This window comes from Terrapene carolina, unplaced genomic scaffold, assembly GCF_002925995.2.
Source record: "Terrapene carolina triunguis isolate 2854851 unplaced genomic scaffold, T_m_triunguis-2.0 Scaffold68, whole genome shotgun sequence".
NCBI classification, from domain to species: Eukaryota; Metazoa; Chordata; order Testudines; family Emydidae; genus Terrapene; species Terrapene triunguis.
Genome location: NW_020664419.1, coordinates 3,368,486 through 3,395,619, shown reverse-complemented (window position 1 = coordinate 3,395,619; position 27,134 = coordinate 3,368,486). Strand labels below are relative to the sequence as shown.

The 27,134-nt window shown below is 42.7% G+C and overlaps 1 protein-coding gene across 2 annotated transcripts in view; it reads right to left on the bottom strand.

Moving 5' to 3' along the window:
• The window catches only part of CHCHD3 (coiled-coil-helix-coiled-coil-helix domain containing 3), a 253,008-nt gene that overhangs the window by 31,383 nt on the left and 194,491 nt on the right, over positions 1-27,134 (bottom strand). For both annotated transcript variants that reach the window (XM_026648607.2, XM_026648608.2), the window contains exon 6: positions 17,121-17,191. In XM_026648607.2, coding sequence (XP_026504392.1) covers positions 17,121-17,191 — 71 coding nt within the window. The remainder of the gene's footprint in view (positions 1-17,120; positions 17,192-27,134) is intronic.

Here is a 27,134-nt window from a genome sequence, read left to right as displayed (position 1 = left end):
GGACATTATACTGCTCTACAGTGTGGTGGAGGAACCCAGGAGGTTCTAGATCTTGCATCTGGCCTAATCTCCCTGGGGGGGGGGTGGCTATGATGGTCTTTCCTTAATGCTGGAAGTTTCTGACGATAACCTAGGGTCCAATTCTAACGGTGGTGCCCTTGGTACCATCGATATCTTGCTGGCAGATGATAGTGGCAAAGAGTCTTTCTCTTCATAGTAATCCTGCACCAATGGTATCAAAATCTCTCTGGGGAGGAACTGTTCTGAAAGGAAGGGAGAGTATGGATCAGACTGGACCATATCCTCTGTTGCAATATACCTCTCCCCAGGTAGGAGGGGTGAAGGCTTTTGTCTCCCCATACCAACAGAGCTGATATAGAAAGTCCATTAGAAGTTTTATCTTCTGAATGCAAGTGTGACGGTATCATTTGTGCTCACTTTTTGAGTGTTTTCTTTGCTGGTTCTGCTGGTAGCGGAAGTCTGGGCTTGCGGTGATTTTTTTTGCTTGATACTGCTGGTTAGGTGATAGCTGCTGGTGCCGGCACCAATGTGAACTTAGTCTTCCGAGCCGGAGAGTCATGCCCTGGGTCTTTGGGTCCAGCACATTATGATTCAGTTGACTTAGAGTTAATCTTTTTAGAAAAGGATTTGGAGGGGGATTTATCTTTAGAATGCAGACAGTGCCTCTCTTGAGTAGCAGTGATGGTACTAGAGGGCGCGCTTCTCGATATCTCTGCCCCATGGACAGGGGTCAGACTGGGTCAGACCGAGGTCTCATCACTTGCTCCGCAAGTGTTCTCTGAGTCTCAACTCTCATGCCTGATGGGTCCAGCATGTGAAGGAGCAGCAAATTCTGGACTTGCAGAAATGTGGCCCTCTCCCAAGCAGTACAAGCACATCTGGTGATTGCTACTGACCGGGAAGCGTCTTGGGCAGAAGACGCAGTCCTTGAATCCTGATATTTTGGGCACAGCTCGATGTCCATGTCAGGAAAAATGAAGGGGAGGGACACCAAAAGAAGAAAAAATGGACTCCCAGTCCTTAACTAACTATACTGAAAGGACTAAAGCAATCTAGTAAGAAATATTTTTTAAACTGTTTGCAGTTAAGTCGAAGGAAGAGTTCTGAGGACACTGGAGTGTTCTGTCTCAGACCAAGTGGCAGAAAGAAGGAACTGGAGAGGCCGTCAGGCCGCATTGTCCCTTATACACCCACTTTTGAGCACAAGGAAAGAAAGCATGCAGGTGCGGACCAATGGACACTACTAGCAGGTATCTTCCAGTCCCTGGTACATGGAGAGCACGTGTACCCTCAGTGGAATAGAAACAGGGACCAGCTAGAACTAAAACAAAACAGTAGTAACAGTACTATGGGGAACAAGCCTGCAATGGCAGGGAGATGGGCTGGAGGAGCTAATAGTTCTTTTCCACATCTACTATAGTTGCCCCCGTCCTCCAAAAAATATGATATTGTGCAGTTGGCTTTGTATATTAAGTAGAGTTCATTTCATTTGAAGCATTAGATATCGATCTTTACCAGAAATAGGATTTTGGACTTGATGGACCTAGACCTAATCTGCTATGGCAAAGCAAATGTAATACTCTGTGTGCGTGCATGCAGGCAGGCACTCATGCACGAACTCAGGAGGACTGAGTAACTGGAATGTACTGATCACTGACTGGTAAAACTTTAAATTTAAGAGGATGTCTACAATTGAAACTCACTGTCAAATTCAAGATGGAAAGAATAAGACATTTTAAGAGAGATAACTCATGGGCAATATTTTTTAAAATGATAACATTCATAACTGGTTACGCTGCCTTGGATTTATTACATGATTTTGAGCAAGTTTTCTGGATCTAATCATAAGGGAATAAATATGGTGTGCCTGACTTTGTAAAAAAAAAAAAAAAAAAAATGTTTCAGTTTACATCAGATTAGCAGTGCTGTCATGCTGCTCCCCTGCTCAAAGCAGCGTGGGCAGCACAGCACACCAGCAATATTCAGTTACAACAGAGAAGACATAACCAAAAGAAGAAGTGATGTGTGGGACAGGGAAACAACACAGTGCTGCGTATTCTGTATCACACTGCATGTTAGGAACATAGAAACTGCCATACCAGATCAAACTCTAGTTTCATCTAGTTCAGTAGCCAGAGCAACCAGTACCAGATGCTTCAGAGAAAACAAGAGGCAGATATGGAGTAATCTGCAGTAGGCAGATATGGAGTAATTTTCCCCCCGTGTTAGGTCTCATTTTCATCTGTAAGAGTTAGAGATTGCCTTACGCCTGGAAGCACAAGATTTAATATCCCTTTCAAAATTTTGTAATAATGACAACTCTGGATAGAGAGGGAGAACAGAAGTTCGCTATCTGCTTTCTCTAGAGCATTCATTATTTCATGTACTTTTATCATGTCCCCTCTTATTTGTCTCCTTTCTAAGGTAAACAATCCCAGTTTTCTCAATCTCTCTTCAGTTGATGAATAGGAAAGGATGAAAGGCAGCAAATGTTAATTGACAGCATTAGTATGCTGTATACTAAGCAGGAACAAAGACAGCTAGAATAACTCACATGAACCAGCGACAAGCAGCAGCAGAACATAAGGTTCAGGGACTATTCTAATAACATACCTTGAAATGGAACACAATCACAACACTAGGTTTACTTTTGAGAGAAAGTGAGCTAGTGATCTGAACAAGAAATGGGACCCACCAACTCCTGAACTCTAGTCACAAGTCTGATACAGACCCCCTCTGTGGTCTCAGGCAAGTCACTTAACCCCCGTGCATTCGTTTCCTTTACCCAATAATTTATTTGTTTTCCCATCTATAAAATAGGGGAGAGTTGCACTTACTTACATCACAAGTGTGTGTAGGCACTATTATTTGTATTACAGAAGTGCCCAGAGACCCAAACTAGGATCAGGGTTCCCTTGTGCTGGGTACTGTTTGTTAAGCACCTTTAACATAAGGAGTACAATATAAATTCTAAGCATTATTATCAGGGCTTCACATATTTCATAGAATCCTAGAGCTAGAAGGGACTGCAATGGTTATCTAGTCTAACCCCCTACCAAGATGCAGGATTTGTTGTGTCTAAACCATCCAAGACAGATGGCTATCCAGCCTCCTTTTGAAAACATCCTGTGAAGGAGCTTCCATGACCTCCCTAGGCCGTCTATTCCATTGTCCTATGGTTCTCACCGTTAGGAAATTTTTTCCTGATAATTTTTTCCTTATTTAAATCTGCTATGCTGTAGTTTGAACCCACTGCCTCTTGTCCTGCCCTATGTGGCAAGAGAGAACAACTTTTCTCCATCTTTTTTTATGGCAGCCATTAAAGTATTTGAAGACCACTATCATGTCCCCCCATTAATCTTCTCATTTTCCAAACTAAACATACCCAGTTACTTCAGCCTTTGCTCATCTGGCTTGCATTCCATCCCTTTAATCCTCTCTCTCGCTCACCTCTGGATCCTTTCCAGATTTTCTACATCCTTTCTATACATTGGTGTCCAAAACTGGACACAGTACTCCAGCTGAGGCCTAACCTCACGTGACTTGCATGCTAAAATTACATTTGCTTTTTTTGCAATAGCGTAGCATTGACAACTGTTGTTAAGGTTGTGATCCACCACAACTCCCAGATCCTTCTGAGCAGTGCTGCTGCCAAGCCAGTTAACCCCCATTCTGTATTTGTGCATTTGTTTTTTCCTCCCTAAGTGTAGCACCTTATATTTGTCTTTGTTGAATTTCATTTTGTAGTCTATAGCCCAGATGATCCCTTTGAATTTTTGCTCTATCTTCCAAAGCTTTGTGTCATCTGCAAATCTGATCAGTGTGCTCTCTATTCTTACATCCAGGTCTTTGATAAAGATGTTAAATATATCACTGGACCCAAAACAGATCCCTGTGGAACCCCACTTAAGACCCCCTTCCAATCTGACATCATTCCATTAATAGCTACTCTTTATTTGCAGTTGTTTAACCAATTATGTATCCACTTAATGGTAGTTCTGCTGAGCCTGCATTTCTCCAGCTTACTTATCAGAATGTCATGTGGGACTGTGTCAAAAGCCTTGCTAAAGTCCAGGTATATTATGTCCACTGCATTCCCCCCATCCACCAAACCAGCTACCCTGTCACAGAAGGAAATCAAACTGGTTTAGCATGATTTGTTCTTCCTAAAACTATCTGGCTGCTAATGATCCTCCAGGTATTCGCAAACTGAATTTTTAAATATTTTGCTCTAGTAGCTTCCCTGGGACCAAGGTCAGGCTGACTGGTCTATAGTTTCCCAGCCCCTCCTTTCACCCCTTTTTAAAAATGGGCATTACGTTAGCCATCCTCCAGTCTTCCAGCACCTCTCCTGCCATCCATGGGTTTGCAAATATTATCGCCAGCGATTCTATGGCTCCATTATTCACCTCTTCCCAACTGCTTGTTGAAGAATTTTGTTGCATTTAACCAATGAACAAGTGAACCGAGTGTTCACTGACAATGCTGTCTTCCTGAGTCTGCAGACAGAATGGAATAACAGCTCAGATGTGAATTTCCCTGTTCATTTCAATGGGTTGTTAAAACTGAAATTTAAAGATGACAATCCCAAACTACCTCCCACACCTCCACAAGTGCCAAAAGCCCCAACAATTCCCAAGCCAGTTGCTAATCCCTCCAGCTTCACACCCCCCACCTACAAGGCAGTTGTGTTGTCAATACAAACATCTGCAACATACTTAAAAATGAAAATGTGGGGACAACATAAACTAACTTGAATTTAGTTTCAAAATTAATAACACCAGGACTACGGTTCTGGTTGCATTATACATTTTCCTAATTAAAAATTTAAATGAAGCTGCAACAGAATTTTCAGTCTGCTGCCCGTGCATGTCACAGAATACAGGGACCTTGCTGAAGAATCTAGGGCTAGATAGCCAAAGAGTATACAGCACTTTGATTATTAACTAAGGTCCAGCAGTGGGTTCCTATGGCACGTTGAATTCCAGAGTCCATTGTGTTTTCATATGGACACACAGAAAGGAGCACTGCACTTAAAAATGAAACGATGCTCGGAAAAGTAGCTGCTAAAAATGACACTGTTCCCCTCCCCCTGGATAACGTCGAATCACATCAGCTTCCTACAGTGAAAAAACAATTCCTCACTCCAATTAATCCTACAGAACTCACACAGCTAAGGGAGATTCTATTTTGAGCTAGATTCTATTTTGCTTCATGCATCATCAACGTAACTACCAGATGCTAAATTCTACCCAGTGAATCTTTATGACTGGTGATGATGGAACAGGCAAAAAGAACTCAGCTTGATTTGCAAGTCACATGTGGAACTTGTAATGCTGGTAATTAAAAAAAAAACCCAAACCCCAAACAAAATTTCCCCAACCAAAACAAGAAAAACGAAACAACTTTTGACTTATGAACTAGTCCAATTTGAACTAGAAGCCCGTGAGAGAACCTAAATACTGCATGGATCCTCACAATACTATTTTTTACAAAATCCATTTTCTGAATATAACAGCACTTTGCAATAAAGCGCGTATTTGGTGTTAGCAGTTTCCAAACTGTTTAATACACACTTCTGTTTGACAACGGTGATTGCACTTAGCTGGATTCTATACAGAGTGACTGCAGTCTATTTTCTTCACTCATTTTGCAGCTCAAGTATTAGATCAACACTACTGCAGAAAAAGAAAAGAACTGGTTAATTACGACTAGCAGCAAATGAGCTATAATGGAGGTGTTATGAATGTAAATCAGTGACGCCTGATGCAGCAACAGCAGCATCTGTGCATGCAGCTTGCAAAGTAATGAGATTGTGATGATGTACTGGCATCCTGCTTTGATCACTTCATCTTGTTCAAGAGCTCTGCTGGGAAAACAAAGGTTAGTGGACTGACCTCCCTTCCTGCAGCTTGCACATGCACAAATAATATTAGCAATTGATCAAGGACTGATTTCTTTCCAACCCCTTTTCAGAACGGATGGTTTCATAGTTGGAGGCCATAGGTAAACAGATAGCACAAACTCTTACAATATGAAGTGTCATGTTCTAACACGTTGAGGTAATTGGCAATTCATTCTTCACCCTGTAACCAGAAACAGGTGTATGCTACTTTAAAAAAACATACCATCAACTGTGCAAAATGTGTTCCCTCTCATGCAAACAGGTTTGCTGGTACGTGCTCAAATGCGGGGGCAGTGAGATTTGTAGGCTTTCAATTTACAGATGGCTCAGATGCAATAAAAAAAGTATTTGTAAATCTTAGCAACACAAGATTAAAGAAACAGAACAAATGCATCAAAAAAGACTGCATTTTTTAGCCTCCCTTCCTTTTAATACTGTAATTGGGAAAGAGTTGACTTGTGTTTATGTTAATTCCCAACAAAACATGTTTAACACGTTTAAACAAGAGGCTTTAGTCCTTGAAAAGGATTGTGAAGCCAGATGTATCACTGCAGAGTTTATTTGCCAGCTACACTAAGAACCAGCAGTTTGCATTGGTCGTGGGTTGCTCATGAAACTGCAGCCAGCAGCAAAAACTGCCCTTAATGAGCACATCTATCAATTTTCAGGGGACTTGGTTGATTACCATTACACAAAAATAAGTAACATGCCAATTTAACTGCTGGCTACTGAAGCGTGAAGGAAGAGTTTCACTCACTTGATTTCATAAGGAAGTCTATAAAATTACTTAACGTGTCCATGTGAGGAGATATGGAAGGCTGGTGGCATTTTAACACAAGTGTGTGTCCGTCCATGTTAACGTGTGATGATGGGAAAAGATACAAGCTACACTAGTACATTATCTAAATAGATGTCTTCTTCCTACGCTCATTTTGAAGGCAACAGAGATTCCTGTGGCACCTTTAAGACTAACCTGTTAGTCTTAAAGGTGCCACAGGACTCTCTGTTGCTTTTTACAGATCCAGACTAACTCTCACTTTGAAGGGTTATTCCATCAAATTACCTTCCAGAAAAATCTTTATTTTTGCTATTTTAATGAAATCATAAGTTAATGTCAACAAAAAGAAGTTTCTAACTACTGACTTGTTCAAGTTTTAAAGAAAAGCTTTTTTTAAATCTCACATGCGAATGCCAAGCGAAGTGAAAAATTGGTGGTTACTTGAGGAGAGCATCTTTAATTTACCTAAGGTTTATACAAGGGGAAGGAGAAAAAGACATACAAGACATGGCTTAGTTCTCTTAATGAATAAGTTTATTTATAGTACTGGTTTAAAAAATGAATAAATTGGTGAGTAGAACTACCATAAACCACTGAAACCTTATTTGCTGGCCTACAGACATAGTTCTCAACACTCAAGTTATATTTGTTGAGCATCTCAACAAAATACTTTACATTTACATGCAAACTAACATGATTCTGTGCTTAAATTACAGCACATGAAGAAAAAACATAGCTACTCCTCTAAAATACTCCACTTCCACTTCATTTAGAATGAATCTACTCCTACCTAAAATGTACATAATTAATATTTCATACAGCTTTGCTGGGTATTCTACATTCCTAATGGATTGTATTGATCAAAGCAAGAAAGTTAAATGTCTATACTGCTGTAGAGAAAATTAAAATGATCATATATGAAGTGATCATTGTTTTCACAGGTTTAATATGTTGAGTGGCGCTTCTGCAAAGCAGAGGCAACAAATAATGTTTAGGACTCAGACATGTTGAAACTCTGTTCAAATTGTGTCCCTATAGATGATATACACAGACTACATAATACCACAAAATGGGATCCAGTCCATTACTAGGGCTCTTAAGAACTTCAGTAATGCAAACAACAACAATATTGTGCATTCCCTCTAGCACAGGGGTTCCCAAACTTGGTTCGCGGCTTGTTCAGGGTAAGCCCCTGGTGGGCTGCGAGACCCTTTGTTTACCTGAGCGTCCGCAGGTACGGTCGCTCGCAGCTCCCAGTGGCTGCGGTTCGCCGTTCCCGGGGAGCTGCGGAAAGCGATGGCCTGGCCTGTGCCGTTTCCCGCAGGTCCCATTGGCTGGGAACAGTGAACTGCGGCCACTGGGAGCTGTGAGTGGCCGTACCTGAGGACGCTCAGGTAAACAAAGCGTCTCACGGCCCACCAGGGGCTTACCCTGAACAAGCCGCGAACCAAGTTTGAGAACCCCTGCTCTAGCATAACTTGTTATCCAAACAACAAGAGTCCCTCATTCATGATGTGTAGGTTGTGCTATATATCGTGCCATGTGCCCTAAGTTCCCCCACTAGGGTTGAACATGATTTCAGTATGGAATTATTTTCAGAACATTGAAATCCAGAATTTAATTGCAACTTTTACTCTGAGGGAATTCTGCACCAAAGTATTAAAAATTCTGCACCAAAACATTAAAATTTATGCATATTTTATTTGTCAAAGTAACATAATATAATCAGACCATTTTCAAATATTTTGGTAATTTATTTCAAAATACCTGTTAGCAAGTATGTCTAACAATACAGACCAAAAAAAAAAAAAAGATTCAGGAACTGTTTTTTGACAAATAGATTCCTTAGTAGGCATATTAGCACATCTATATGGCTCTACAATGAGGGACAGAGTCTTGCATGTACACACGCCCAGCCCTGCCCCCCCGATCCAAGTGTGGGACAGGCAGGCTCAACCCAGCAGGATCCAAGTATGGAGGGGCTTATTGTCGGGGGGATCCAGGTGTGGGGTAAGAGGGTTCTGTGTGGGGCAATCTGGGTGTCAGTGGCTTGGTAGGGGGGTTGGGTGCCAGGGGGGGGGATCTGGATGCATAGGGGCACATTGGGGAGTTCTGTGGGGTGGTGCAGGTGAAGGTGGTAGAGACTCAGCAGGGGTGGTCTGGGTTGCGGGGGGATGGGGCTCGGCAGGGGAGTCTAGGTGCAGGGGGCTCAGCAGCAGGGGTTCGGGTGCTGGGGAAGTGGGGCTTGGTGGGGTGGGGGTCTGGGTGCAGCTGGTTGGGACTCAGTGGGGTGGGGGTCCAGGTGCAGGAGGCTCAGCAGGGTTGGTCTGGGTGCGGAGATAGGGATCCAAATGCAGGGGGTGGGGCTCGGCGGGGGGGGGAGGGGAGAGAAGAGTCTGGGTGTCTGTGGAGTCTGGATGCCTGGGGGTTGGGCAGATGGGGGAGGGCAGCTCCTCATACACTGACCTCTCTCCCCATGGCTGGGGAGTGATAGAGGTAGGAAGCGGGGGGTGGGGGTGCAGACCTTCCTGCAGCTGAGGGAGGTTCCTGGGGATGGTTCTGACCCAGCCCTGGGAGCAGCCTATGCAGGGGAAGAGGAAGTCCTGTCCCCACCCAGCCCAGCTGGGACTAGCAGCTGGAGTCCAGCTCAGGGTAGGAGCCACCGGCTGTTGTGTCCCCAGCCCTGCCTCCCGATGCAGTGATTTACATCTCCCCCGGCTGCTCCCGATGCCCGAACCAGACATGCGCTCCTCTTCCACTCGCCCCACTGCTTGGGAGGGGTGCATGAATCAGTTTTTCTGCAGAGAAAGAATAAAATCTGTGGGGGACATTAATTCTGCGCTTGTGCAGTGACGCAGAATTCCCTCAGGAGTAAACTTTGCCACTGACTTATTGAGTAACCTGGGGTGAGTCCAAGCTCTGTGCCTCAGTACTGTAAAGTAAATGTCATGTAAAAGTAATGTAAAATGTCAACGCTACAATTTACCCTTGGACGTATTGTGAGGATTAGTTAATATCTGCATGGCACTTGCACACATGGGGGTTTTAAGAAGAGTATTGTCTAATATTTTACCAGGGGAAAGTAAAAAATAAAATGACTGAGTGCTAATACAGCACTAACAAGTTCTGTGCTACCTTTATAAAAGGAACGAGCTAGTTACCTCAAATTTGTTTTTAGATTCCAATGACCTCTGCCAAGCAGGGCTTCCAAAGAAGTCAGTGGGAGTTCAGCTCAGGGAAGGGCTGCAGAATCTGGCCCACTGTTTCCAAATATTTTTCAAAGACACTATGTGGTATTTTTGCAGGGACTCAGTAAATACTACATATTATTTTAAAAGTGAATTAATGCTCATGAAAGGTGAAAGCATGGAAGATTGAAGCTACTTATCCATAAAATGTGTATAAACACAGGCAACAGCGCAAGCTATCTAGGTACTTAGATGAGCTCCCCATCCAATATGGAGTCTACAAGTTCATCAAAAAGACTATTGAATTCATCTTCATAAAACACGTGTAAAAGCCATTTTACAGATGGGGACGCTGAGGCACAGGATAATTAAGTGACTCACCCAAGATCACACCGGTGATAGAGCAGGGAACTAAACCCAGATCTCCTCAGACCCTGTTCAGTGCTTCAACCACAAGACCATCCTTTCTCTCTGCACTGCACTTTTAAAGTACAGAAAGTTAACACCATTGCTTTAGGATCAGGCAATAATATTTCAAGGTCTGTTTTCTTCCTTGTTCATTTAGACAAAGGACAAGTTGAACATAACCTCTTCCTAAACTTTTACTGTAGCACTTTCTTTAGGTCAACAAGTTAAGTATAGATGATTCAATAAATTGAGCATATCTCCTTCCTGATGTATGTACAATTGACCATAAATGATCAAAAGCAATCTGTGCTCCTAAATTCACCTTCCAGACAGGGACCTGAAAGTGCTCTACAAATATTAATAAATTAAACTTCACAGCACACTAGTTGCCAATTGGAGGAATACCTCATTATTATCCTCTGCCACATCCTCTGGTTCTCCCATCCAATTCTGGATCCAAATGAAAACCACTGTTCTAATCTTCAAGGCCCTGTACAGGCTGATGCCTGGCTATCATATATATCATGTCTCCATCAGAGCTGTGGAAGTTATCTAGGGTTAGGTGAAACTACCAGATCTGACATGGAAAGCATATGTAGAGGAAGGTCCTAAACTAACAACTACAGTGAACTCACTGCGAAAAGAGATCAGAATAAGCTGAGAGGTCTTATTATGTTCAATCACAAGAGCCACCTCTTCACAGAGGTAATCCCCACAATTGTAGGGCTCAACAACATACAGGCAGCCTCATAGTGAGAGGAGAAAAACAAACAAAATCCACCAGTAACATCCATCAGTAGGCCAAACTGAGTGGTACTTAGAGGCCTCTATGGCCACGTCTACACTACACACCACTGGGGGCAGCATATAGTGCATTATAGCTACATGCTGCAGTGAAAGCAACGCGCCCTTTTCCCCTGCCGGACTCTTTCCGTGAAGCAGGGGAAGGGTTTAGTAGCAGGGAGTTGGTGGAGCCTTTCCCTGCTGCCCCCAGCTGCCGGAGTCTTTCCCTGCGGCAGGGCAGGGCTCCAGCAATGGAGAGTTGCCCGAGCCTTTCCCCATTGTGGAAGTCGTTCCCTGAGATGAGGAGAGGCTCCGCAGTGGGGAGCTGCCCAAACCTTTCCTTGCCACCTCCCCCCTGCAAGCACCGTTCCCTGCTTGGGGAGTCTTTTCATGAGACAGGAAGAGGCTCCAGAAGCAGGGAAGCAGAGGGACACTGTTAAAAATAGCAGCGTAGACAGGGAGGCACTGCTTGGGCAAGTAGAGAGCGTGCACATGTTGGGAATGGACTCTCAGACATACCCTCCCCCTTCAGGTGTGTCTTTACTCTACTTGTCTGAGACACTGCTATTTATATCTGTGCTAGGGGACTATGAGGTTATGCTCTCTATATGCCACTGAAAAAATTGTGCAGTGTACACATACCTATGCTAAAAACTATTTGTGTACCTTCATTTTATACGGGTGTCTAGATGTAGGAGTGTTTGGCACTATATAAACAGAGACAGAAAAACACTGTTACAAAGCAGGAGGCCCAGAATTTGGCTCCCTCAAAGGCATTGGGAGTTTTGGAGCACTGAAGTGACATGCTTCGTTCCTGGAAAGAGGCTTAGTCTTGTTTTGCTCTGCAGCAACACCACCTGGACAGTCCACAACAGCGTGACCTAATCCCCAGAGGCACCTGGATTTCATCACTGCGTCACAGCTTGCATTTCCTGGCAAAGTCCCCCAAGGGCTATGGAAAAGTTCTCTCCAAAACAGCAGCAGTACTAGCAAGGTAGTTTTGTGGTGTGGGCAGAAATGGAACCGGTGAGGGGCAATGATACAGTTTGTAAAAATGCACTAATGCACAGCTGTTAAAGCTGACATCTACCAAATGAAGTAAGAAAACCAGAGGTGAAGGTAATAACATCTATTTTAGGTAGAGTTTGGCCTCTACAATTATTTTATCCCTAACTGAATAATCAAGATGTTACTTGGCTCTGGAGACCATGGGGGAATAAAATGTCACCACTACAGCTGCCAAATTTCCTGCTACCAGCCCTCCAAATTAAAGGAAAAACCCATACAGATGCAAAATTTAATTAGTCAGTAAAAGCCCAAATCCTCACCCAAAGCCTTGCTCATCCTGTAATATTGCATTCTTTTCTTCTTGTGTATACTTCTAATTATGAGGGAGACATCTTCATAATATAATAATTCTGGTTCTAATGTAACTGCTGGTAACATAACTCCTACATTAGAAAAGGCAGCATGCTCTAGTAATGTTGTGTTAATGTAATTTGTGTACTGCAGGAACTGACTGAACCTGATCATTTAGAATTTGATCAATGTGAATTAGTGTCTTAGAGAGATAAACCATTTGATGATTTAGAATTTGATCAATGTGAATCAGGGCCTTAAAGAGATAAAACATTTATCATGCACATTTGGAATATCACACTAATTCATGCAGCACTGAAGTAGATAATAAGCAGGCATCAATAAATAGTGCAGACAAAGTACAGAGGATCTGTTAGTTCTCTGATACAAGTCTATATAGGGTATTTAGTCTTCTCCCTTTAATGGGTGAATTGTCCATAAAGTCCACTGAAGCCACAAATGATTTCAAGGACTAAAGGGAGGAAGGGCAGGAAAATGCAAGAAAGATAGGTACACAGTTATTTCAAACTCTTGCAATACATTTTAGTTTAAAAGTTGAAACCGAATTCTAAGCTATCTGAATGAAGCTTTCTAAAATTCGAGACATGTTTAAAATGATTAGCACAGCAGCTTCGTAACAATACCACAATTAGTGCTATTAATCTCACACTTTCAACTTGAAATCGTACTGACATGCAGCACATTGGTTTACACATTTAACAGAATTATAAATTTAGCAGTTCAACCTTATTTAATTCTTCTTTTACAGCCAATTAAACAAGCTCTTTAAACATTATTGCTTGAAACCCTGTCCTCCATCCTCACATTCAATTACACTGACACAAGAAGCGGCTGGTGATACCACAAGAGCATCATCTCTAGGTTTCACTAAATCATTCATAATTTATGTATCAAACCCCACACCAAAGACAGTGTTAAAATAGCTTCCATTTAGTTTAACCCCACAAGAGCATGGAAATTCACAGTTTTAAAAAGTGACTTTTACATGAAGGAAAATGTGAAATATGGGGTAATAAAATCCATTTGCATCCCAAGTGCCCCTCACTATTTTTGCTAATTATGAAACATATCTGAATTTATAAATGTACTTCCAAATACCTTTTCTGTCTCTATACAGCAATAAACCATATCTGGAACCACTAATCAGGCTACCGCAACTAATGGCATCTTAGCTTATATACACACTACAGCTTAGGTTGGTATAAGTCAGTGGTTCTCAAACTGTGGGTTGGGACCCCAAAGTCATTTTAATGGGGTCACCAGGGCTGGCTTAGACTTGCTGGGGCCGAAGCCAAAGCCTGAGCCCCACTACCCGGGGCTTCAGCCGTGGGCATCGGGGCTCAGGGCACAGGCTCCCTGCCTGGGACTGAAGCCCTTGGGCTTCAGCTTTGGTCCACCTCACCTGCGGTGGTGGGGCTCGGGCTTGGCCCCCCCAACCCAGGGGGCGGGGCTCGGGTGGGGTCAGGCTTCGGTCCTCTCTCCTAAGCTCTCCTGTTGGCTTAGAGTGTCTGCATTAGCAGCGTAGCTGCACCTATGTAAGCTCTGCAGTGTCGCCATAGCCTTAGATAAAACGGGATTGGGATACAAACCTCCCCTTTTTTTAACTTTGCAAAAACAAAAACACCCTTGTATTTGGCCCTCTGTATTTATTATTAGCATGGATTTCAAGGAGACTACTCTCATGCTTAAAATTAAGGATATAATTCTGTCAAGAGATAGAGTCATCCTGCCCCCTTCACCCCAAACCTTGCGTCCTCCACATCCCCGGTAAAATGCCCTAACCATCAGGCTATTGACTATTCTGGGATGAATCAGTCTTTCTAGTTTTTTTGCTAACATTTTCAAGAGATCTTGGTGTCATCCCAATGGGTAACAGGAAATGTCTGAATGTTCTATGACAAGAAAGCCATTTCTCACCCAGGTCTATTTTTAGGGTCTATTGCCAAAGTGTATTTGAGTACAACTACCACATATTGCTGACAAGACGGACTAGTTTGCCAAGATGCACTTGGGGACCTGGTCATCTATGGATGACTGTAAACAGGAAACAACTGGCTTCAAAGTGTTTAAGAGAGACAAGGAAGGTGAGATAATATCTTGTACTGGTCAAAATTACATCACCCATCTTGTCTGCCTCATATCCTGGGACCAACACAGCTACAACAACACTGCAAACAACAATGGAAGATATAGTCCGAGGGTATGTCTACACTGCAATTAGACACCCACGGTTGGCCCATGCCAGCTGACTGGGGCTCACAGGGCTCAGGCTAAGGGGCTGTTTAATTGTGGTGTAGTCTTTCACTCTTGGCTTCAGCCCAAGCTCTGGGACCCTCCCACCTCACAAGGTCCTAGAGCCTGTGCTCCAGCCCAGGCCTAAATGTCTACACCATAATTAAACAGGCCCTTAGCCTGAGTCAGCTGGCACAGGTCAGCTGCAGGCTTTTAACTGCATTGTTGACATACACTAAGGGTCTATTTGAAGGCAGATTAATACACAAATCATAGAATCATAGGACTGGAAGGGACCTCGAGAGGTCATCTAGTCCAGTCCCCTGCATTCATGGCAGGACTAAGTATTACCTATGCCATTCCTGACAGCTGTTTGTCTAACCTGCTCTTAAAAATCTCCAATGATGGAGATTCCACAACCTCCCTAGGCCATTTATTCCAGTGCTTAACCACCCTGACAGTTAGGAAGTTTTTCCTAATGTCCAACCTAAACCTCCCTTGCTGCAATTTGAGCCCATTGCTTCTTGTCCTATCCTCAGAGGTTAAGAAGAACAATTCTCCCTCCTCCTTGTAACAACCTTTTATGTACTTGAAACCTGTTATGTCCCCTCTCTGTTTTTTCTTCTCCAGACTAAACAAACCCAATTTTTTCAATCCTAGACATAACATCAGTTAATCTGTTATGCATCCTTACATGCGCATGCAGGCCAAACTTCCCTGAAATTATTTTCCTCCAATGGTCATTCATGTCTCCATTGACAATCAGGAGAAGGGAGTCTCAACACGTCTGAGGATTTCACAATCCCATTCCCCATATTCCCTTTGCACAACTATTTTTCTGGTTAAAGGAGGACTGAATGGAATCCTTTTCACAGCTGTTTTTTAAACTTGCCAGATGATTTTACGTTGTGTGATGTTAGGTACTAGCTAGAACCCTGCTGTTTAGGCCAGGCCTGCCAACACCTGGAAGAGCCAGGCAGTACTTGACTGATTTTGGAAACTATTGTGTGCTGGAACACTGCAGGCCTCCCAACTCTGCAAATGAAGTCACTGGACATAAGTCACAATAGCTACTACCACCTACTAACGATTCCCTTATTTCATATCTAGTAACATGGATCAGCATTCATGTTGCGCTCCTTGTCAGTACGTGGCCTGGGCGAGGAAAGCTAATGATCCTGCCAGCGAACCAAATTCGGTGATGAATCCTGGTCATGTGCCACCTGAGGCACATTGCGCATACGCTAAGAAAAATATTTTTTTTTAATTAAAGAAAGGAAGGAGGGTGATAATTAGATGTTTCAAATTCAACAAAGCTGATAAAAATTAATTAGCCCCCATTAATTAGATGGAAAAGGAGGGAGGGAACAACTGAATGAACAATAGCAACCAAACCATTTTCTCGCCCCTACTTGCAAGTCCCTCCAGATCAAGATTGAAGCACAGTGTCATTCTGTGGTTCAATCAATACTTGTTTGAGGGTCGGAAATGTTTACTCCATAAGGCTGCAAGCCTGGTATCTTTAACCAGAACTGAATTAACATACCATTAAATTTAAAAGAGATTCCCAAATAATATGTAAGTGAATACACAATGAAATGGCAAACAGATCCAACCATTGAAACATGTAGTAGTTATTTTATATTAAGGGTTTTTAAAGACTTTTATCATTTTATTAAGTCTACTATAAAACAGACCGACGTCAGGGGGCAGGGTATCAGAGCTCTAGATAGGCTTCCACACCTCCACCCAAAATATGGCCACAATTCCATAATTTTTGTCTACAGTATCTATTGGTAGATGGTGAGAGTAAAGGGTTGTAAAAGGTTATTTTCATACTCATACAAAAATGATGAATGGCACTTTCTGCTTAATGGAAGAATTGGCAGAAACTGAAAGTCCAAAGCTAAGGGTCAGAGTCTCTTTGGTCCATCAATTACTGCATCTTCATTTAACCATCCTCAGGTCTAATAATAATTCAACCTGACCTTCGCTATTAAAGGCAAAGTTAAATCACTGATTTAAATACCTTTTATGCTAAACAAGAATGGGATGAATACTACTGAAATGCAAGGTTGGCACCCAAGTTCTGGTATTTCATTAACAAAGATGCATGTTTAAGGTGTACAGTTTTTCAAAGCATTTCTTATATAGAATCAGGCGTAAATAAATTAATATATTACTAACTGTGATGTCAATTTCTACGCAATCATGGTCCATAATACAATATGGGCTGGCTACCAGCTTTCATCAAAATTCTTTCATTTCAATAACCAGCCCTGAAAAAATATATTTCATTTGCCACTTTCCAAGCACAGACTGCTAGGTCAAGTGGAGAAATTTTTTCCTAATTTAATAGGAACACAACTTCATCAGATTTACATACTCAAAAGTAATGGGGGGGGACGGGGGACGGAAGTCTTACTTGAACCTAGCTTCCACCTCTTTGACAGCTTGTTGGTATTGCTCCGTGGTTACTTTGTAGAACTGTGCACTCTGAAAAGAGAGGAGAAATGTGAAAACTTCATGACCTAACAAATATTTATACAGTGGTGAAAACATTCCTGGCTCTCTACAGAATGTGTAAAGAACTCAGGTCCCCACACCGAACATCGTACATTATAATTCTAACAAATAAAAGGTGGGATAACCATTAAAGTACAAGACAAAGCAGAAGCAATATCGGTGAGCAGTTAACTGCAGAGCTAGAATGGAAAGTTTTCTTATCCAGAGAAAATATTCTATATAGAAAAATGGTTCCATCCTGACTTGGGATTCAAGTCAAAATTTCAAAAGTGTTCACAAACCAAAAACCCCCAAAAATTTGGTTCGGGTCAAAATGTTTCATTTCAGTTGTGACTTTACTGTAGCTTAAATTTCTAAACAAAAGCCTGTTTCAAGTCATAAAACTGGAATTTTTCATTTAGAAAATGTTGAAACAAAACGTATTGACTATTTAGAAACTTCCTCAATTTTTTCGTGTTAAAAAATTAGTAGAATCTGACTCTTTCCCCAAAAAAGTTTGTTTCAACAAATCTGCATTTTCTGATGAAAAAGCTTTTAGTCAAAAAAATTCTGAACCAGCGCTACTACTTTGTATAGTAGGAAAGCTGCATGAAAAATCGGTTTTAAGGAAGAATTGGAAGGAGGAGGAGAACTGGAACACAAATAAGGAGGCTGTTGCCATCATTGAGAGATTCATAATTTTTACATGACTGGATAATCCATAAATGGAATCCTCATTGTTGTGTATGTATTTACACTTCTGTACACACAGACTTCGTGTGGAGGTGATATTCATGTCATAAATTGCAGTTATGTTATAAATTAACCACTCATCCTCTGACTGTCCAATTGGCTCTTTGCTCACTAGTTCATCTCTTTCTAACTTATTCTAATATTCCAAACTTTGAGTAACTTCCCACAGCTGCTATTTTATCTTTTTAAAAATCAAGCTGCCTTTGTTAGATAGTTTGTCCCTTTCACCAACAGAAGTTGGTTCAATAAAAGATATTACCTCACCCACCTTCTCTCTCTAATATCCTGGGACCCACAAAGCTACAACACTGCAAACAACTTATGGTAAGAGACCATTCAAGGTGAAGTGGCCCAATAACACCTCTGCAGTCATAGGACAAAAAAGGGGGCTTAGCGGGTAACAGATTGTTGTGAAAAGCCATAAATCCAGTGTCTTTATTAAGCCCATGATTTTAAGTGTCTAACAAAGTTATGAATTTAAGCTTGTAGGCTCGTCTTTTGAAAGAGTTGTGCAGGTTTCCATTGAGGATGAGGACTGAGAGGTCAGGTAAGGGTGATGACTTTGTTTAAAAAAAAAAAGAAAGTGTTTTCCACGAGTCATATGGGGAGGTTGCTGACCTGTATATGTGGGTTCTTCAAGATGTTTAGTCTTTAGCTGTATTCCACTGTGGGTTACGCATGCACACCATGTGCCCAGACTCAGAGAATTTGAAAGTAGTGCCTGTTGGTTGGCACATGTGCCCTAGTTCACCTCTTGCCTGGGTTCAAGGGGATAAAGGGCAGGGTGGACTGACCTACTCTCCAGTTCCTTCTCAACCACAAATCAGATAGGATCCGAAGCAGAGGGGAAAGAATGGAATACAGATAGGGACCACACATCTCAAACCTCCCCTTTTTCTTTGAGCGATGGTCCCTATTGTATTCCACTGTGGGTGACTGACATGCAGTACCTATGTAGGAGGAGAGTGCAAGGATGTAGATGGTAAGCTGAGTGGAGGGCTGCCATTCCAAAGGAAGCATCAGCAGAGGAGTTCTGCACCAGAGCTTAATGTCTCGCAAACGTATGAACAGAGCTCCAAGTGGCTGCTTTACAGATGTCCAGGAGGGGTACCACAGTTGTTGCTTGTGCTCTGGTAGAATGAGCTCTTACCCCAGGGGAAGGGGGAAGATTCAATAGCCGATAGAATAGAATGCAGCCAGAGATCCATTTGGAGGTTCTCTGGGTGGAAATGGCATGCCCCTGATTCTTTCTACTATAGTGATGAATAGTCTCTGAGATTTCCTGATTGGTTTTGTTCTTTGCAGGTAAAAGGCCAAGTCCTGCCGAACATAAGGGAGTGGAGACTTAATTCCTCTGTGGAAGTGTGCGGTTTTGAGAAGAACACAGTAAGTGAACCTACTGGTTAAGGTGAAATTCTGAAACTACTTTAGGAATGAATTTAGAGTACAGATGCAAATAAAACGTATCCTTATGGAACATAGTATATGGAGGATCTGCCATCATTGCTCCAAGCTCGCCAATCCTTCTAGGTGAGGTGACGGCTACAAGGAAAGCGACCTTCATGGAAAGGAGAGACATGGAGCAAGAGGCTAAAAATTCAGTTGGGGGGGGGGAGGCTTGTGAGTACTGAGAGAACAATGTTTAAGTCACACTGGAGAGTAGGCTTCTGAATAGATGGGAAGATTCTGATTAAGTCTTTCCAGAATTTATTGGTCAGTGGATGTGCAAAGTCTATGAATGCCTGAGAAGGTGCACGTCATGCAGAGATTGCCACCAAGTTGACTTGTAAGGAGCTGATGGATGAGCCTGATGTCTCCAAAGAGAGGATATAGTCCAAGAAGAGAGGAATATCTGCAGTTTCTGGAAGAATGTCCATTTGACGTGCCCAAGAAGAAAAGCTCTTCCACTTAGCTAGGTAACATCTTCTAGTAGAGTCCTTTCTACTACTAGAAAGGATACTTCCTCTAGAGCTATGGTTACTGCCATCGTCCTGTGCAGGGAATTATGGTTCCCTAGGGAGGCCCAGAATACCAATAAGAACATTCTCTTTGATGAATCACACTTCTTCAATCAGAAGACGGATGAGTCCCTCTCTACCCTGAAGGACTCCAGAGCTACCTTCCACTCACTGGAGATATACAAGCCTGTCCCTAAGAGGAAGATTTACTGCCCATTGTTCAGACCTAAGCATATGGCTAAGTAGTTTTTCCATCAGAGGCCCTATGAACTATCACGCAAGAGACAGAGGGTTCAGAAGTCCTGCTTTCCTACACCCTCTGCAACAGGCTTTACATCCCAGTCCTTGACTCGACATTATTTTTGACGGGAGCTTGACAGCCGTGAAACACTAAAGCTATCTCTACAATAGTGAGCTTACAGCAGCATAGCTGCACCAATGTAAGATATCTAGTGTAGCCGCTCTAAGCCGACGGGAGAGAGCTCTCCCATCCACTTAATCAATCCACCCCTAACGAGCGGTGGCAGCTATGTCCACACCAGTGCTTATGTCAGTGTAATTTATGTCACTCATGGAGGTGGTTTATTCATTCCCCTGAGTGATATAAATTATACCAACATAAGTGATAGTGTAGACATAGCCTAAGGCCAACACCTCCCAACCGCCCCACCCACACCATTTGGGGGTCATCTAGCACTCTTTTTCAACACCTGGAGTGCAATAACAACAGACATGTAGGTGCTGATCGTCATCCATTCTGACTGTATGATAGTTTCCAACCCTACTTCCTCTAAAACTCACCTCCATACCCCCTTTCAGTGGCTGCTCTTAAGAGAGTATACTCAAACAAGAGGTGAACTCCTTACTGCAGCAAGGAGCGATACAACACATCCTTCCTCAATACCAAGGGAGAAGGTTTTACTCGACTTACTTCCTAGTACCCAAAAAGAAGGGCAGTTGGAGACCAATCCTCAATCTCCACCGCTACATTTGCAAACTCAGATTTCGCATGGTCATGTTGACATCTGTAAACCCATCTTTAGAAAAGGGCATGTGGTTTATGGCTCTCCACATCAAGGAAGACTGCTTTCATGTAGACATTCATCATGCTCACAGACACTTCCTCAGATTAATTGCGGACTCTGACCGTTTTCAGTACAGCGTTCTCCCTTTTTGAAATAGCAACTGCCGCCAGAGTCTTTACTAAGATATTCTTGGCAGTAGCAGCTCATGTGTGACGTTGTGGTCTCATTGTCTTCCCCTGCCTCGACAATTGGATCCTTGTTGGCAAGTCCTGCCAGGAAGCCTACTCATCAACTTCTATGTTGCTACACCTCTCCTCACTGGGAGTTAGCATAAGTGCCAAAAATTCTGTTCTCTCTCCCACACAATCTCTGAATTTCATCAGGGCCACCTTGAATTCTATCACTGCAAGAGCTTACCTGCCCAAGGATAGGTTTCAGACCATGAACAGTATCATAGCTCAGATCACAGATAACCCTTCAGTACTGGTCAAGACATGGTGAGTGTGGACGAATGGAAGAAAGGACCCACATGCTCTCCAGACTGCTCGTAACTCCAGGACCTTGATGTGCATCTATCAGAGCTTGAAAACTAGCTCTGTTCTGCGGAAGGCTGCGAGTAAACTCTGCAAACTTGGTGTAGTTCAGGATATTGAATGTAATCATTAGTGCCTGGTAACTGGCTATCCTGAACTGGAGGCTCAATGATAAGATCTTTCTCCCCAACAGATCCAGACATTTGCCCTTTTTATCAGAATGAGTAGACTGAGGATGTTGCTGTGTAACACTTTTAGAAGCAGACTGGACTACTAGGGAGTTGGGAGCAGGGTGAGAAAACAAAAATTCTGCTCCTTTGGGTGCGCATAGTAATGCTTCTCCACCCTCTTCGGGGTGGCGGGTGTGCCAAAATTCCTAGCTGGCTCAAGTATGGCTTCATTAGCAGGGAGAGCTATTCTGTTGGATCCGGATGAGTGGAGGATGTCTAAGAGTTTGTGCCAGGAGTCCTGCACCTCTTCAAGAGAAATCTGAAGTACTCCAGCAACTCTGTGAAAGTGGTCATGGAAATGTCTGAAGTCATTGGGGAAGGGTGGAGAGAAGGAGATGTAGGAGTCACCGCTTTGTTTGGAGATGAAGACAGCATTCTTATTGGTTCTGGCAGAACCACTGGATCTGGTGTGTAAATGTTCCTCCTACTCTTCTGTTGAATCTGGGGGCTGACCTGAGCGTCCCCTCAGAAGGGAGGCAAGGGGTTACTACCTAGCAGATCAGATTGATTCTGCAGCGGGGTACTGGTCTGAAGGCCCCCAATATGGCCAGTAGGGAGGGGGTCAATAGGTCGTTGCAGGGGCTCCCTTGGCATGGGATAACAACGGCTCCAAGTTAGATGAAAGGGAACTAGGTCCCAAACGGGTGCAGGTCTTTTGGGAAGTGCAAGATACGTAGGCTAGGGGGAAAAATGTTCATCAGGTGGTTTGGAACCTCCCGATGAAGAGAAGGCTGATTCCAGTTCCAGTGGTGGTGCCAACGGTGCTTTTGCAGGGGAGCTGTATTCTACATATAGGACCGGCAGTGATAAACTCTTCTAGCAGTCAACTCCCTTGGTGGTGGTGTTATCTCTTTAGAGATGGAGCAGCCCGATAGAGGAGGGAATTCCAGATCACGGAGAGTGAAAATGTTCTGTGGAGAGGCAATGTATTCAGATTCAGGGGTTTTACTTGTTCAAGCCAGCAAGGAAAACAGTTCTTGAAGATGACAACAATTAGAATTAGTTGGTGCCGAAGGATCCCGGATTTTGGAAGTGCTGAGGATGATGGTACCGATGGAGACCAGTGCTTATGGGCTTTTCTTGTCATGCCTCTGGGACTTAAGACATCCTAAGTCCTCATGGGCTGAGTTGATAGGCTTACTTGGAGGTGAATCCAACTTCTCTGAAGAGGATTTAGAATAAGATTTAGTCTTATGCTTATGAGAGTGCTTCCTGGATTTCTGACAATATTCTTCCGGGGGGGGTCTGTGGAGGTAAATTCTCCTGCACCTGATTCAGACTTTGCAGCAGAAGATGCACTCCTTGCTGAATTAGGCCTATGTACAGGGAGGATTTCTCGTCCTGGCTCCGATTGAGGCATCATAGCCTTCTCCATGAGGTATTTGAGGAGACAAAGTTTCCACCCTCCTTGGGTATGGCTGGAGAACGATTGGCAGTCACTACACCTCGCCGTGATGTGGGCTTCCCAAGGGCAGCACAGTTAGCGCTGGTGTTTGTTGCGGACCAAGAAGGATCGTGGGCAGGAGGTGCAGAGTTGGATGCCCGGAGTCCTGTGCATAGTCCAGTATCTGAACAGGGTTCAGGGGTGTGAGGGGTCCCGGGAGACTAATCTAAACACTAACAGATCTATAAAACACTAAATCATAGAAACTGTAAAAACTATTTACAAAACTAGAACTAATTCTTATTTTGTAGGACAAAGATGAAGCTATGAACTGTGATAGACCCAGAACAGTTGGGAACAGCAGAGTAGCAGAAGGGAGATATACTGGCCACTGGATAAGTAGTTTTCTGTTCCCTGAGTGACCAGAGCAGGGGCTGCTCCAGGCTAATAGACCACCTGACTCCAATTAACCTGCTAAGAGTCAGGTGAGGCAGTTAAGCACCTGACTCTAATTAAGGCCCCTCTGATGCTATAAAAGGGCTCACTCCAGTCAAGCCAGGGGGAGCCAGGGAGCCAGAGGAGAGGAAGTGTGTGAGAGGAACTGGGAGCAAGAGGTGTGCAAGAAGCCGAGAGTGAGTAGGCGTACTGCTGGAGGACTGAGAAGTACAAGCGTTATCAGACATCAGGAGGAAGGTGCGGTGGTGAGGACAAAGAAGGTGTTGGGAGGAGGCCATGGGGAAGTAGCCCAGGGAGTTGTAGGTGTCGTGCAACTGTACCAGGAGGCACTCTAAACAGCTGCAGTCCACAGGGCCCTGGGCTGGAACCCGGAGTAGAGGGCGGGCCCGGGTTCCCCCCATACCTCCCAACTCCTGATCAAACACAGGAGGAATTGACCTGGACTATAGCTTCTACCAGAGGGGAAGGTCTCTGGACCGTTTCCTGACCCACAGGGTGAATCTGTGAAGCGAGCAAATCCGCCAATAGGCGCAAGACCCACCAAGGTAGAGGAGGAACTTTGTCACAGGACATTGAAGTTTCCAACCTAAGCCATGCAGCAGTGAGAAGGAACTGGAGAGACAGTTGGTCCGTCCCATCCTTTATTCCCTCAGATGGAGGCACAAGGTGAACCAGGGCACATGCGCGGACCAGCAGATGCTACTTTCAAATTATTCGGCTCCGGGCACATGGTTAACCCACAGTGGAATACAATAGGGACCATCACTCAAAGAAGAAGGTGTTTTTGTCTTTTATCATTTGTCTGTGTGTATCATTTTATTAGAGCATAATGATTGTCTTGTTTTACCAACATAGTTGTTATTGGGGCATTTAGTGCATTAGATGAGGTACACCACATCTTGTGATGGGCATGTGTAAGACCCATGAATTTTGAAAGGTGTGTTTTGGGGGCTATTGATCATTGTAGCAGCAAAAGTATGTCTGCAGGTTTTGCATATGTTTGTTATGGCAGGATCTTGGTGGGTTCTGGCATGGGGAGCTTCATCTGAGCTTAGACAGGTTGGGGGGGTGGGGGAGATGTTTGAAAGCCAGAAGAGGAGGTTCAAGACAGATTTATTTCATGATGTGGTCCCCATCAAGTATGGGGTTGTAATAGTTTAATGATACCCCATTCAATGTTCAAGTATAAGGTGGTATACGACAATTATGCATGTGATTCAAATCCTGTCTAGTTAATAAAACTCAGATTGTGATTTTGTTTTATTTCTTAGGTAATCTACTTTGATCTGTACAGTTATTAATTATACTCACTGAAAATCTGTCTTTCTGTAGTTAATAAATCTGTTTTATATTTTACCTAAAAACAGTGTGGTTTGAGTGAAGTGCATGAAAAGATCTTAGCTCAGTTATGTCCTCTTCACATTGAGGGAGGGTGTCACTCAAGGAGCAAAAACAGTTGAAATACTGGTACATAGTCAATATTCATAACTTCAGATACAATGACAGCACATGTAATCCAACAGGATATTTATGTTCACAGATCAAGACTTTTAGAATGATACTTTATAAGGCATACTTTGTACAACACATGTCATAATTACATCACCATGGTAAATATGGGGGTGTCAGTGTGTTGCTTTGGGGTACAGAGTGTCACAATTACCTCCAGAAATATTGTCTCTCCAGAAATATTTCCATTTTCCCTAAATTCTGGAATGCCTCTCCCCCTGACTCCACCAATCACCCACTTTCAAAATGCAAGACAGGCAAGATTCAACCCATGGGCAGTAAAAACTTTTCTATACCCGAAAATGTTGGAGCTTCACAATGGGATATACAGTATTCTAAGACAACTGACTAACAAGTTGTGACATTTTATGTCTAGATAATGTACTTTATGTAATTTTAAAGAGTTTTTTATGGCTTGACCTGAGCTCATCTGAACTCCGTGTCAGCACAGTTGGACTTTGGGTAGATAAGCTGAGACACCTGGCTTCACAGTAGGAAGAATAAAAAAATGAAGCCAGTCATATAAAACTGTTCAAAACTTCTCTAAACTAGTTTTTCCGTAACATGAGGGTCACATACAGTGGTGTGGTATAATGGCTTTGTTAGCATTTGCTAGAACTGATTTACGGCATTGACACTCTTGAGTAATGTGGCATCACAAAAATCATGCCATCATGCCAATGAAATCTTTATTCCACACCATACTATCACGTATTCCATTTTTTTACGTACACACTTTTAAAACTCAAGTTTAGTTGTTTACACATCAGTGTTACAATTCAAGGTTAATTACTATCGCATCCATAAAACATTTAATCTATTTAGATTAAATAGATTATGGACAACACAGTCCATGGAAACTATCATTCTAGATTTTCTTTTTGGGGAAAGACATGATTATTTAATTGGGACTGACTAACAGTGAATTTTCGTAAACTGTTCTTGTAAGGCCTTAGCCTTGATCTTGAGGGATCATCCTTTTGTGAATGCAAAAGCGGATTTGGTCTTCATGATCAGTGGGTCAAGAGATTTCCTGAGCAAGTGTTATCTGTGCCAAATGAGGTTATAAGAAAATCCACAAAGCGGGTTACTGTATTGGAGACTGATCTGAAACCACAAACTTATTTCACTTAGTACTAAAAGAGCAACTCTTTCTGGAAAGGTAAAAAGATAGACATTTCATCCTCTGAGCCACTGTGTCTTCTAAAGGGTTTCCTAATAAATTATGAACTAACCTGAGCTCTTCAGAAATCAAAGAAAAGAATACTAAGCTCAGAAGAAGGGTCAAATTAAATTTCAAGTCAAAACATTACCACAAATTATAACAAATTGTGTAACACATACCACAGTCAAAAGCACATAAACCAATCGCAGAGGGCACGGTGGTCTACTGCACTCCTGCTTCTGTGATCCGGACCTAATCATTCATTTGTATGGGAATTGAGGTTTCATGCACATGACTGGAGGTAGCGTATTTTTTAATAAATCAGTAGGAAAATGAAAATGGAATCGTCTTCACACCAGTGACCCCTTTAAATTTAAGCAATCTTGTCTGCCCAATGACAGTTGCAGCCAGGTTTCTTGGATGTAGATAAAATCAATAGGTATGTGATTAGATAGTACACCGACTATAGTGTGAGCGTGGACAGGTCACTATTTGAGATGATGAATAGCCCTCTATCAACCTATGGTCCCCTACGATACTAACATTTACTATAATCTTATTTGGGCTGCAATTTATCTTTCTCATGCCTGATCAATAAAGATGAACACAACAGTTGTAAGGATCGATTGTAATTTTTTATCATTTTCAAGCATGAAGGTGCATTTTTGACACACAGACAATATTCCAAGTGTACTTGTTCTATTTTTTTAATTGCAGTTTGAGTGATCAAATGAGCTGCTACTAAGAAGCCATTTGTCATCTTAGATTGAGTTTACCATGTGTTTCTGTGTAATACCTTCCCTTCAGAATTCACTCAGGATTTTCTTTCATGTATATAATTGTTTACAATCCAGAGATGAAGTCATTTTTTAAAATCCTCCCCACTTCTTAGAATAATTTCACCAGTAGCTAATGCTGAGA